Source organism: Cenococcum geophilum, assembly GCF_001692895.1.
Source record: "Cenococcum geophilum 1.58 unplaced genomic scaffold K441scaffold_36, whole genome shotgun sequence".
NCBI lineage: Eukaryota > Fungi > Ascomycota > Dothideomycetes > Gloniales > Gloniaceae > Cenococcum > Cenococcum geophilum.
Window position 1 is genome coordinate 1,409,010 of NW_027137594.1, and position 14,943 is coordinate 1,423,952.

General features: G+C 39.6%; 2 protein-coding genes across 2 annotated transcripts; both read left to right on the forward strand.

Moving 5' to 3' along the window:
- Positions 1-7,647: 7,647 nt before the first annotated feature.
- Positions 7,648-7,991, forward strand: K441DRAFT_572913 (uncharacterized protein; the record flags this gene model as incomplete). The annotated part of the gene is made up of 2 exons (XM_067644036.1): positions 7,648-7,752; positions 7,905-7,991. Coding segments are annotated over 2 exons (192 nt in total), but the record flags the coding sequence as incomplete, so codon positions are not given.
- A 3,430-nt stretch (positions 7,992-11,421) lies between these two features.
- Positions 11,422-12,533, forward strand: K441DRAFT_615592 (uncharacterized protein; the record flags this gene model as incomplete). The annotated part of the gene is made up of 2 exons (XM_067645718.1): positions 11,422-11,717; positions 11,786-12,533. 2 exons carry the CDS (start codon positions 11,422-11,424, stop codon positions 12,471-12,473), a joined length of 984 nt encoding a protein of 327 aa, XP_067501360.1. The 3' UTR covers positions 12,474-12,533.
- Between the last annotated feature and the right edge of the window lie 2,410 nt (positions 12,534-14,943).

Here is a 14,943-nt window from a genome sequence, read left to right on the forward strand (position 1 = left end):
TATAAGCTATACGCGAGGTATACGCGAGAGCACGGGGCTCTCCTATAGAGGCCCCTGTGATAGGGTTCCGTAACACTATATATATAGTATTATATATAGTATTAGACATTATATAATTAAACAAGTATAAAAAAGGCCTAAATATACGTATATTTTAATAAGAACACAATAGGAATATATTTAGAATGTATTTTATATTTAGTATACTCATTTTTATATATAAGCCTTTATTGCCTCTAGTTAAATTCTTTTTTCCATATTCTCTAGCTTTTTTACCTCTAATTTAATCTCTATTTTACGAAGTTTAAGCCTCTAGCGTCTTTTCTAAATATCCTAGTTATTACTTGGGGCCTAATGCTTTAGTAGTTGCGGGAGACTGGTGCTAATACGCCTAGAACGTATTAGTAACCGGTTACGTATACATTAGAATATAAATATACCTTATAATTCCTTAAATGCTATAGAGGATAACCTAAAATATAATGCAGATCTAGATCTTAGCCCCCTTAAACATCAAGCAGAACTAAATCGTAACCTTACTATACCTAATAATAATGCACAAAATAAAATATTATCCCCGCTATTATTAGCAGCGGCCTACTCTAATTCCTCTTAAAGTTATTAACGTTTTTATTCTAAACGTGTTAGGAACCGGTTTAGAAGAGGTTCGCAATAAATATATACTCTTTTTACCTATATAGTTTGCATACTAGGCCAATATTAATATATTTCTTTGCATATATTATATTCCAAACTAGCTCTAAGCAAAATACTAATTAACGTCCCGTTAATCTAGTTTTTGTGCGCTAAATATAATATAAGTATATTATAAACGGGTTAGGAACGTATTAATACCTTATAACAATAGGAAGAAGAAACTAATGTATACCAAATGTATATAATTTATTTGCTATTTATTCTACTACATTTATATAGTATCTTAATCTATTAAATAGCTCGTAATTAACTAGAGAGCAGTGCATATTTAACCCTAAGGCAATAACTAGGTGTCTCTTATATCTTACCTAGTTAGCAACTAATTAAGATTCGTATACTATGCTATTAACACCTTTTAAACACATTATAAATGGGTTCAGAATAGCTTACTAATTAGTAAATTATAGAGTTCTTTATATTCTAACTGGCTCCTATATATAAGAAGAGCTTTTATCCNTTTATATACAGAGTAGGCCGTTTTATAGTTACCCNNNGCTCTTAANATNCTTTATAGGAAGTATACTTAGTAGAAAACTAGTGTTTTCCTAAGATGCTATATCCAATTACGCCTCTAAGGATTAATATGCTGTAAATACCACCCAAACCCTTTTATAATACGTTAGGAAGGCGTTCTAATTACGTTCTAGGTATCCTATTAGCTATTTACTTACCATTTATATTAGATATAATAGCTTTAAAGCCTCCCTTATTACCATAAATGTGTTTCTAATAAATCTGCTTCTAAAGATATTTAGAAAGTAATTAAAAGACTTACTTAAAGCATAACTGGTAAGTACGCCTTATTTCTATATTAGTAATAATATATATAAACGTAAAAACTATTAGAATATATTAGTATCGCGTTCTAAACGGGTTTATATTATATAATAATACTTTTACTATAACGTATTCCACCATCGAGCCGGCAGAACCATCGAGCCGGCAAGTCCATTTCCCAACCAAAAATTATAAAAATCACAATATAATATCTTAACAACCACTTAATAATAAATTCTAATAATTTAGATTTAGACTTTTATATACACTCTANAGCTTCTATTAAAGTTGCATAGTAAATAGTTTAGTAGTTTTTAAGATATAGTAATTTAGCTATATTTTGGCCCCCAAATTTTAATACCTTAAAAACTACTAAACTATTTACTATGCAACTTTAATAGAAGCTGTAGAGTGTATATAAAAGTCTAAATCTAAATTATTAGAATTTATTATTAAGTGGTTGTTAAGANATTATATTNTGATTTTTATAATTTTTNNTNGGGAAATGGACTTGCCGGCTCGATGGTTCTGCCGGCTCGATGGTGGAATACGTTACTCTTTAAGCTAAACAGCGAATATAATCTCGTTTATATTTCTTTTAACAATATATTTAAAAGATATATCAACTTCAAATATAGTTTAGGCTAAGAAGATCTTAGCTTGCTCTTATAAAAAGCAGATTATTATAACTCCATTTTAATTATTATAGATCTATTAAATATAAGCCTATAACGTATTAGCAAGCCTATTAAAACGCATTCGTAATATATTTATATACTATTTTAGGATTTTGATGCTTTTAATCAAACTTATATACTACCCCTACTAGTCCTTTTCCTTTTGGGTATAAAGTAAGCTTCTCTTTTTAAATTAATCTAGTAATATAATCTATAGTAGCAAAGCTTACATAAATCTATACTAAAGAGGCCTTCCTATACTCCATGCAAAACTGTTTAAGGGCAGGACTTCAAAGGAACTTTCCTATAAAGACATTAGGTATTTATTTGCAATTAGTTTAAAACGTATTTACTAAGAGTAAGATCTAGATTACGCATTTAACAAACTAACTTAATTACCTCATTTAGTATCTTTAGAGGCGGCTTATTTAGGGGGGGTGGTATATAACTATATACTCCATATAAGGTAAAATAAATATAAGAAGTTTCTTCTAATTCGTCTGGAATAAAAATATATAAAGTAACCTCGCAGTCCTAATAGATAAGTTTCCCTGGTCCCTAAGGGTAGTTAATTCTTAGGAATACGTTACAGATACATTATAAACGTAGTTAGAACGCGTTCTAAGTAGGTTATATTTTTCTTACCGCAGTCTACCCTCCTATAGAGATTTGATTTAATAACTCCGCATTACTCCGTTACTTTATCATCTATATTACCTAGTTAAATAAGAGATATTAAATACGCAGTATTATATTTCTTATTCGCTAGTAATACTTTTCGGAAGTACTCTAAATATATTTTTATAGTAACCTATATATAGGTAAGAAATAAGTGCCAAACATTAGTAATATCCTAATGTAATTAGTTCTAAATGTAATTTAGTTGGGTTCTAAATATATTTAAGTAAAGTAATTACATACAGAGTATCTTTATTAGTTAATCATTAGTATACAAGCCTCTATTTAAGAGCTATATGCATTTCTAGCTTAAAATTGTCTTTAGGCTGCTAAAAACAAGCTTATATACATTAACTTAAGTACTAAATAAATTTGGAACTAGTTCTGTACCTATTTATATTACGTTTACAAATATCCGGGTCGCTTCTATCTAGGGCTACCCGCTCTCTCTATATTAGACCCCACGTCTCTTTAGAAACTATAGTATATCTTAAAAATCGTAACAAATTCTGAAGATATTCGCATTATTTTACTCCTAAATAACGCATTTTATGTTTTTTACCTCTTACATTTAAGAGAGCGGACGTTATAGGCTTAGGAGTATACACTTATCTAGTTCCATATTAGATCTAAACGCGTTATAAACTAGTTATAAATATAGTTAGAGTATAATTTAGATTTTTATTAACTTACCTGTATAGCTTTTTGTGCATCTATACCTCTTAAGTTAATACGGTAAGTATAACCTTCATTTAGCATCTATAGGTACTTTAAAAGGCTTAAAGCTCTGCACGAAGCTCTATATATAGAGGCTCTGCACGACGGCTCTGCGTACGACGGCTCTACTGCGGAGGCTCTATATAAAAGCTTTGTGCAGAGCTTTGTGTAGAGCTTCGTGCAGAGCTTTATGCGGAGCCTCCGCAGAGCTTTAAGCGGAGCCTCCGTAGAGCTTCGAGCGGAGCCTCCGTAGAGCTTTGAGCGGAGCCTCCGCAGAGCTTCGTGCGGAGCTTTGTGCGGAGCCTTATTCCGCAGACTTGTCCTTAGGATATTTAGATAAAAGTAGTACCATTTTAAAGCGCTTTATAAGCTCTATAAATCTATACTAATAGAAAAATTATTTATATAATATTGGGGGGTGCATTATAAGTGTAAGTATATTAGGGGGTTTTGCTAAGACTATCCGGAGACTATCCGGATAGTCTCCGGATACTATCAGCTGATAGGTCTATTATCCAAGAGGCCTATCCGGCCTATCCTCCGCAGGTCTAAATCAGAACAACGCGTAGAATTAAACCATCAAATATACCACCACCATGCCTTCTAATCACGCTAGAATTAATGTAGATCTTGTTCAGAAGACTTAGTATAAGATTCCCCTAAATAAGACGGCGAAAAAAACCCCCCAGAAGCCTTGGCTACTCCCCGAATTGTGTATTCCTAAGCACGGCTACCGAATCCTACCGATCTAATTGGTGGACTCTTATTGATAACCTGCGTGCCTAAGTTGACGGGTTAAGGGATATAATTGGATTATCTATAAACGAGGATCTAAAGCTAGAGAAAGGAAAGGAGAAGAAGAGTAGCGCCGCTTGATGTTTTATAAGATCTTCGCGTTACGTGACCGCAATATGCGGCAATTTATGGCAACTTGCTAGTACGGAGGACTATAAAGTTCTGCAACCAAGTTTTGCCATTTTCTGCCAGTGCCGTGATAGTAAAGGCATTTACTCCTAAGTTAGCTAAAGTAGTAGTTAAAACTTAATATCTATTACGGAATAAAGTATAAGGGATAGTATGGCTCTTACTACTAATTAGCCGGCCTAGATTAATATACAATATATCGATCCCTTTTAACCCTAAAGAGGAGTCTTCCCCCAGGGTTTATCTTTTTCTATATAGCCCCACTTGGCGGCATTCCGGCATCAGTACTTTACACCTTATTAGGGACCTTTTGCACCAAATTGACGCTAGAGATTGACGAGCCACATACGCTAAAAGGGGGCTTAGTAAGCAATTAAACGATGCAAACAGTTGATTTTTGAATCTATCGCCAATATCAAAATCATTAAAATTTACTTCCATATCAACATATGCGCTTACAATGAACCACTAAATAGTCCTTCTATATGGCTAATATCATACGCTTTAACGGGGGCGACGTATGCGACAATATTCTAATATTTTACGGCGCCCTTATATAAGAAGCCTGCCTTATAAAGCCTTTTAATTCAATCTGGATAAAATAGATGATCGCGTTGTGTTAAAATTTAGGTAAATATTAACACCACATTGCCTACCTGCTACTTGTCGCCTACTTACCTTATATATAGGTTCTTAAAGATTAAAATTAAGCTTCTTGCAGATCTTTTGGGCCTCTACCTTTATGCCTACTGTAAGCGCCGTCACCCTCATTGTAAGGCAGTATTGCTAGGGTGTATGGTAGGGAGCAGGCAAGCTGAGCATGAGTTACATAGGGAGTCGATGGAAGAGGACGATATGGTAATGAGGGTAGGCAATAGCCTCGTATTGAGACGAACCGATAGGGGAGGAAGGAGGCTGTAAGCCCGAGGAGCTTATAAGGGGTGGCTAAGGCCTAGCCGAAGGCTAGCCTTAGCAGCCCCTAAGAGCTCCTGGGATGTAGCCGAGTAAGAGACCAAAAGTACCCTTACATTGCCCCCCCCTTAGTTAGGGCTGGCCCCCAGCCCGTATCCCAATAGATTAATTCTATGTATAGAAAGGTAAGCAGTGTAGAAGCCTTGCTTGTATAGGGGAATAAAGAAATAGGGGAAAAGGACTAGCCAAGCAGCCTTAATAAAAACCTTAACCTATGGCTAAAACCCAGTGGGAAAAAGGGCCTATTTTAGGTAGGAAAAGAGCGTCTGCTGGTAGGGTAAGACTTAATCGTATATGATCAGTCTTGGAGACAATCGCCTGCGATTAAGTCTCGACAGCTCTATGGCTGACAGCCAGATAGTCTCCACTTGGAGCCGGCTTGATCGCAAGAATATCCCNTATATTCCCCCCCCCCCCCCTTTTTGCAGTCAACCCCCTCCATTACCTTGTGGTAGCGGGAGATTATAAAGGGCTCGTCCCGGAAGGGTTCGGAGAGATGTCGGGTCTTGTGAGCTTTTGAAGTAAGCTGGAGCTCTTAGAGCAACTAAAGCTTTGCAGAGATGATCGCGTAGGATCTTTGAGCCGTAGCTCTTGAAGCTGTAGCTATAGCTTAAGGATGGCATTTAACCGCAATAGGATCTTATAAGCTGAGCTTGTAACTTTAGAAGAGACAATCGCGTATGATTAAGTCTCGGCAGCCCTTTGGCTGATAGCCGGAGAGTCTCCGGGTCGGGCCGTAGCCCTTGAGCGATTGTATAGGATCTTTGAGCCGAAGCTCGAGGTGAGCCGTAGCTCTGAGAGACAATCGCCTGCGATTAGGTCTCGGCAGCCCTCAGGCTGCCAGCCGGAGAGTCTCCGGGTTGGGCCGTAGCCCTAAGGCGAGCCGTAGCTCTTGAGGTTGCATTTGATCTGGACGCGCATAGTAGTAGCTGTAGCTTTGAAAACTAGCCGTCAGTTCTTTGGATAGCCATTGAATAGTAATCGGATAGCCTCTAGGGTAGCTGTATCTCTTTAAGGACGTTCAACCTTCCAAGCTCTGTTGGTGGCACTGCCCTGCGTAAGTGAACCGTGGTTGGCCTATAGAGTATTGCAAGCTTAATCGCGCATGATCCCCCTTGACTCCTGCTAGAAAGCCTTCGGATAGCAATCGAATCACCTTCGGGTCGCCGTCGGGGCAGAGCTGCACCGCTGCACTGTCGATCGTATGCGGGTATACCAATCGCGTTTGGAGATGATCGCGTACGATTTGGATAGCCCTGACCTTTGGCCAGATAGCTACCGTCTTCCTTGTCTCCTGATCTGTATCTACTAACCGTAAGGCGGATGCGATCTGCTAGACTCTGCTGGTGTAGCTGCTCTGTAGCATACGCGATCGTCCTAGGTAAAGGTAGAGGACCTGATCCGTATTCCAACACCGTTATGTGGATGCGATCTGCCAGACGTCTTGCTGGTATACCTGCTGTGTCGCAGTGAACGCGATCGTCCTAGGTAAAAATGGAGGATCGTGATTTTGCTCGAGGGCGAAGCCCTCGGCTTGCTGCAGGCTACTACCCGCAAGGGTATAGGATTGGTTTGAATGTAAGGCAGTATTGCTAGGGTGTACGGTAGGGAGCAGGCAAGCCGAGCATGAGTTACATAGGGAGTCGATGGAAGAGGACGATATGGTAATGAGGGTAGGCAATAGCCTCGTACTGAGACGAACCGATAGGGGAGGAAGGAGGCTGCAAGCCTGAGGAGCTTATAAGGGGTGGCTAAGGCCTAGCCGAAGGCTAGCCTTAGCAGCCCCTAAGAGCTCCCGGGATGTAGCCGAGTAAGAGACCAAAAGTACCCTTACACCTATCCTGTTACCGCCCTCTGTGTTGTACTCTACCGCCTTACCTTTCCTACGCGACTTACCAATATGGAGCTGTTTTTTGGGCGATCTTCTACTTGGCTCTCCCTTATATTTAATAACGTAGTTACCTTCCTTATAGAGCGCTTTTAAAAGCTTCTATAATGGCACCTAATACTTATATACAACTGTATTTAAAAATATACTTAAGCGCTTACACCTTATACTACGGGGGAGGAGGTAATTTAGGGCTTTCTAGATGGGACTTTTAGAGGCTTTTATAGGCCTAATTAAAATTAGCAAGCCTTTTACTCTGGCTATAAGTATTAATACGGCTTTAAGTATTAAGCTATTATAGCCGCAGATGGTCTATATATCGCCTTACATGGGCCATATAAGGGTAAGGTTAACGATTTCTTTATAGTAATTAACTCCGGCGTAAAAGGAAGACTTAATAAGGTAAGCTCTGGCTAAAAATTATATAAAAAGCTTATATATAATACGCGGTATCGCGTAGGTAGGTAAGTCGTTAATTTTTAGTATAAAATTAATGAAATACCTATATACGCAATACTACGTATTTTGTTAAAACTAACGTGTATATATTCTAGATTTTTAAGGATCGCCACCCTTACTATTTGTATGGAGATCAAGCCTATAAATCACTTACTTATATCTTTGGGCCTTACCTAAGTTAATCCTTAATTATAGGCGATAAGCAATATATAAATAAGGAGCTCTCTTATATACGAATGTCGGTAAAGCACCTATTTAGGCTAAACTATAATCTCTAGTCGTCGAACGCTTATAGAGTAGGCCTTAAGTAAGGCATCTAACCTGTCGCAGCTATATTTAAAGTTGCAATTTTACTTACTAATTGCTATATGTATATAAGGAAACGTATAGTAGTAAATAGTTAGTATTAAATTGCTTTATTAACAATTAAGGAGTATTTAGAGCTGCCTAAGGAGATCTAGATTTTTCTATAATCTTATATATTTATTCCATTACGTGTATTTTTTTTTGCTCTAACTGTCGGAGCTGCTTAATATACGCCTTATATATATATTTAAAAGGTAGTATAAATATTAGATTGCTTTTGGTTAATATTTAACTTTAATCGCAATATTACGATAAGTAAAAATCGACTCTATAGTTATATGCGACCGTAATTACCTGCAATACGTGCGTAAAGGAAGCTTTTATCTCTTAATTTAATTCAAATATATAAGCGACTATCTTTTATATAGAATTACTACCTAAATTAAAGCTTTTACTATAAAAAGTAGAAAGAATTAAAAAATAAGTCCCCCTCTAGTCGCAATATTATAAAATGCCTCCTCTACTATAATACTTCTTAAAAAATCACCAACGCTATAGTTATATATGGCCTAAATTTAACTTATAAAGTTTAATACTAATAATCTTAAAGCCCTAAAGTCGTGGTAATAAAAGAGGTAGTAGAAGAACTCCGTTTAATACTTTATAGAGGTAGATCTTATATTAGCGCTAGAGTCGGGTGTATAGGAAAGACAGTAGCTTTCTATACTTAATTAAGTAGCTTCTTTACTATTCTAAGTAGTTAATCCTAACGTTCCTCTATTATTCTAAGCCTTTTTTATAAAGGCTCTAAGCTTCCTCTACCTCTACTACTATCGCTATTACTTGGCCCAATAAGAGTGGCTATATAGGTTGAGAATGCCTTACTAGCTTCAATACTTATAATAGCTTTAGCATTTTTAAATCTACCGCGCCTCTGGTACTGGGGCTTTTAACGTATAGGCGCAGGCTTACTAATTGCATAAAGAGAGTCTGCTGGCCACTCTTATAACTTAGGAAGACTCTTAGTAAGGCCTATATCTACTGCTCGCTTTCTACTAAAGCTCTAGCGGAGTAGATCTTATTAGGTGATAGATAGAGTATACTTCTTCTTTAGGGTATTTATAGCGGCTTAATATTAAGCGACTCTCTCCTTATAGTTATTAACGATTTAAATCCATTAATCTATCGCGATCGCCTAATTGTTATTTTATATTTCGGTTCCTAATTCTACTTCGTAAAGCTAGGCGCGTTAAGCAGCCTCTATAGTCTTTATATTGGAGGTGGCAGATTAGGAGGAGTAGCTATAACCTATTTAAGTACTTAATTAGCCAACTACTGTGGTAAAGAACTTTATTTGGCCTTTGCTATATTAATTAGCTAAAGTAACGCAGATTTAGGCAAGGATAAGCTTTTCTTAATCGCTTAAAGGCCTACCCCTTAGTATAATAGGAGCTCGGGCTTCTACCTCTAGGGTAAAGCTTCCTTAAGAGCTTTAAGTATTTTAACCTCCTACACCTAGAGGGAGAGAAGGAGGCGCTATTATTAAAGTTCTTAATTGCGACCACAAAAGTACTATAGATTGTCGATTTTAGCGGGTATATACTTCTATATTAATAACTGCAGGATCTACCATAGTGTCGTTTACAATATTGAGTAATTTGCTCTCTTAGGAGGTAGTAAGGAGAACTCTACTAAGAGGTGTCGCTTAATTATAGATAAAGTAGGAGTTTTAGTAAAGGTTATATAGCTTATAGATATATTAAGAACGGTGTTTATAAAAGGAGTAAGTTATAGGGGTAATCTAGGGGAGGATTGGGTAACTAGTGGCTTAAAGGAAAGATTAATAGATCCGGTAAATATAAAGTTAGGATCCTTCTTATAATCGTCCTCCCCTACCTTATAGTTAAAACCTTCCGACTTAGTATATACCGACTTAGAGTTGTTTTCTAAGCTTAAATAACTTTAAGGAGGCGTACTCTCTAGTTTACTACTACTTCTACAAAAAATAAAGAGGAAGGAAGGGAACTAAGTAAGGAAGTTAACTTGCAAGATCCTATTAATACGGAAGAGAATATCGTAATTTATCTGTCGCAAGACCTAATTAAACACCTGTCTACCGACCTTAAAGAAGAGGTGTTAAAAATGAGTGGTAGGTTCCAAGTCTTTAATTATAAGGTCAATATATACCCGTTTAGTAGAGGGAGAAGCTAGTAAGGAAGACTTTGGTATAAAGCGATCGCCTAAGGAAATCGTAATCTCTTCCTCCTTAGTGCTCAAATTAATATACTTAACGGCGCCGTTACTAAATAAGCTCTCTCTTAAAGTCTCTGGCGCAGGCAACTGATATTCACTATATAGGCTGCCAATTAAGGAGTCTTTCTCAGTAAGATTAATAAAGAAGCCTACGGGGGTAGGCGCAGGCACGCGTACAGGCACAGGCACAGGCGTTGGCTCGTCAATCGGTGGAGAAGTCGCGACTTCTATAGGTAACCAAGGAGCTTTAGAATCTGGGTTATATACAAGGATTATATCAATTAAAGTAAATAACTAAATAGGAAGTTGCTAATTAGGGTATACAAAAGGCTTATAAGGAATCTAAGAAGAAGGCATCTTAATAAGAAATAAAATATAAGGTATATTCGACTTATATATTCGCAATTACCTCCTTCTAAGTTACTACTTAATGCGGTTATAATAACCTATCCTTTAGCTCTACCTTTTTTTAATTACCTAATACGAAGCCTTCCGACTTCCGCGAAGCCTCTATTATATTACCAGAGCTATTAGTTGTAGAGCCAACAAATATCTTCACGGCGGAAGGAGCCTCTGAATATTATGCCAAGGCGGATGCATCGCGACGCTCACCACCTCCTTTTCTTTCTTATCGTTAACCTCCGATTTCGCTCCTCCTAGGGGTATGATAGGATTTTGGTGCGGCGCGATTGTAATTTGGGCTTAAATGGCTTCATAGATGTAATTTAAGGGTAAGGAATTCGTGCGCGCGATCGTATGAGGCTTTGGATAAGGGCAAGGCGCGTATGCGAGTAGGTGGTGATCGTTGGGGTATGGGAACTTGAAAAGCTTCGAAGGCTTTAAAGTCAACGATGTCAAATTAAGAGTCTTACTTATTAAGATCTAACTACAATCGGCCGTTAAACCCCATATTGAACTCGTCAATATTGAGGTTGACGCTACTCGGAGCTGGCTCCTCAATTAGGAATAGATTGTGGCTATGCACGCCAAAATAGCGTCAATATTGTGTCAAATTCTTGTGCGAAAGGTCCCTATTCACCATATCTCACTATTATGGCACGCACAACTCGAAGAGGCCCTGCGCATCCTTACTTTCGCGCTCCCACTCCTCCAGCGCACCCCCGGCCCACGCCCATCCCTTTCGACGAGCCCTGCTGTTTCGCCGAGCTTTACACCGGACTGACCGCGCAAGCTCTGGATTCGGAATCTGCTCTCATCCTCGTCCCGAAAGACTACAACGGCGATGACTCCTCAGACGAATACTGGCGCCAGCAAGCTGAGTCCTCAGAATGCTTTAAGACATGTATTGCTTACGAGCAGATTGGCGAGTCGCACCCGCATCTTGTCCCGTTCGTTATCCCTTCACTTTAGCTACACTTCAATCATTCCACGTACATTACTGAAAGCTTTGTGCCAGATACCTTCAACGAGATGCGTGGACAGGCTTGCCGGTTCTTGCACGTCCGTCAGGACCACCGCTGACCGATTTTCTCCTCCAACACCAGAAGGAAATGTATCCCAGCGATTCCGAATCAGCACCCGCCACCATTTCAGGCCCTTATCGTCCGCTAGTGCTTCAATGGGCGCTCCAGCTTCTCTCCGGGCTAAGATTCGTCCATTCTCACGGCATTATCTTCGGCGACTTGAACCCCTCGGCTTGCTGGCTGAATTCTGACCTGTCTGTCGCGCTCGTGGGCTTCGTCTCCGCGCAGTTCCGCGACAGCTACGACGTGCTGCATCTTGGATCCACGCATTCGGGGGACCTGTTTCGGCTTAGTGAGATGCAGCGCCGGGTAAGTGTTAAAAGCGACTTGTTCGACTGGGCGAACTTAGTGTTTCAGCTCATGACGAATCGCACGCCGGTGGGACCGGAGCGGCCACTTAATACAGTCGTGGCACAGATAGCACGGCGGGAGTTTCCGGCTCTGTCGCACGAATTGATGGGAAATGTTGTGAGGAAGTGCTGGATGCAGGAGTATGAGAACGTGGATAATGTAAACCACGATGTGGAAGTCTATTTGCAAGAGCACGGGTACGAGATTGAGAAGAATCGTTTAAATGAATTCGACCCGTCTTCAATCACTAGCATACAAACTAGAGAGTAGGGTATCTAGAGATATAAACATGAAAGCGGGTATTCACACCGCCTCTAAATTAAGCTCAGCAAAAGTATATCATCTTGTACCTGTATAAGGCAAGTGCGTTAAAGTCCGTCGGTATGGAATATACGCTCCGTGAGGCTAGGATGTCTACTAGGTATATCACGCTCAGCTCTGGTCTTTCCAGGATGCTAAAAAGACTCCAAAACGACATCTCAACATATAGAGTGACGAAAACCAAGTTGACTTGGCCTATATAATGCGAGGTAGAGAGGTCCAAATTCTGTATAGCATATGCCACAACTTTAGAGAGTCTAAAGTAACTATTTCTAGACCATCGCGCCTCTAGCCCCACTTAATAGTTAGCAAGTTCTTGATGGTGTACGATTTTAGATTTATGACTATTCTTGAACATCTATTTTCACTAAGTACCTGAATGGGACCTATCTATATACAGAGTAACTGTAACGTGTCCCGCCCCACGTCGCCAAATGGCCAAAAAGACAGACTGTACTCGCGAATATATCGCGACTGTGACGGGATCTAATATATGTACTCTTACAATTGCCCTCCCTTCCGCGCGCTCGTCCTCGAGCGCCCTGCCGCAAGGGGTCCGCCTACCAAGAAGAAGCCCACATATATTAGCGTCTCCCAGTAACGTAGGCCTTGCCGGGTCGCAACCGCGCCGGACTCATCCGACGCCCCCTCGCATCTAACCCCTGTAGATGCGCGTTGACTGCAACTACCAGAGCAAAGTGCGACCGTCGGGAATCGCACCGTCGGGAATCGTACCCTCGGTCTCCTGGCGGCCTCCGAACACCTAGCTCCAATATATTCGAGGCCTCACTTCCGAATAGCTTTCTTGAAATTATCATAATTTTCGGATTTCAGTATGCACGAGCCAGCAGTGTGCACGAAGTGGCACGAGCTTCTAAGAGCTATAGTGTGTATGATTAGTGACGCCCTTAATTAATTATTTAAAGTTAATAAAGGGATACTATATATAAGCGTAGCTTTTCGCGTAGACTTATAAATACCAGATTCGAAATCTATAATAGCTTTATAAGTTCTACTCCTTTAGGTCCATATTAATCCATTCGTTGTGGGGAAATAGGGTAACAAATCAGTAATTTAATTTTAACGATGTAGCGGTGTTCAGGGGGTAACCGAGTTCTAGGGATCCGAGCTTTAACGAAATCGGCTTCAACCCTCAACCGCGCAGAAACGACTCCGCCCCACCAGTTGTCCAGGGCGTAGCTTGCACCTAACCTTACACAACTAGTGTATAAGCAGGGGCTTAAAAGTTAATCTTGGCCAAGATTCACGCTAGCTATGCTTAGCCTGTTTCAATGCTTTTTCTAACTTGTAATCTATCTTAGAGGCTAAATCAAAACCTTTTAAATTTCCGCTGCCTCCGACGTTGAAATAGAGTTGCGGTAAGGGCAAGCTCTGCACGCTGCTTATGATCCTTTTGAACTAAGTATGCCACGTGGACACACAGCGTACACAGGACCAATGCGTGGTAATTGGCCATTAGTTTGACTTGTGCAAGCCACCTACGTTGAGGGTCTTGTGAGGTTCGTTTGGAAAGATTGATATTATCCCTTCCAGCGGTAGCGTCCTACCACTAGGGTCCGTGTGTACGCACAATTGTGGTTATATTGGCGAGACTCTTATCGATAACTGTAGGACGAATTGTACCGTTGGAAGGGATACTATCAACTCGATACATAGCTTCGTAGCGGGTGGTGGCATCCAAAGGCCAAATTCAAAACTCTTTGACCGCAACACCTGCGTGCCTGAAGTGTGCTTTAGCAACGTCATCTGCTTCCCACGGTATCTATGCACCAATTAAGAACGACTTAAAATCTTGCTCTAGATTCTCTATACTATAGCCGTAGCTATAGCTATAGCTAAAGGGGCTTCTAGTTAAAATATAAGGCCTTTAGACGTTAGGCCCGCTAGGACTTATCTAAATAGTCTAATAAGCCCTTAACCTTGCTGGCTATCTGCTTATATTTAGCGCGTAAAGCCTTTAGTTAATTAGTAAGAAGTAGTATAGCTTAGTAAAGAATTAACAGCTAATTTAGGCTCCCCTCCTCTTCCTATAGGTAGGGCTCTAAATTCTACGCAAAGGCTTTATACGCCTTATACTAAAAAACAGGGTAGCTCTATATTAGATAGCTTAGGAATATCTTATAAAGGGTTACTAAGTCTTATAGAATAACCTTATAAAGGTAAAAGAGAAGGTTTATAACCCCTATAGCAGTAAGGTTATTAATCTAGTATAGCTATAGGCTAAAGCGGCCCTTCTATTAGCGACTCAGTCAATCAAGACATAAGCACGGCAAAAGGGTCGCGCAAGCCTATACGATTGGATTGTCTATAAACGAGAATCTAAAGCTAGGGAAAGGAAAGGAGAAAAAGAGCAGCGCCGTTCGATGTTTTATAAGATCTTCGCGTCACGTGATCGCAA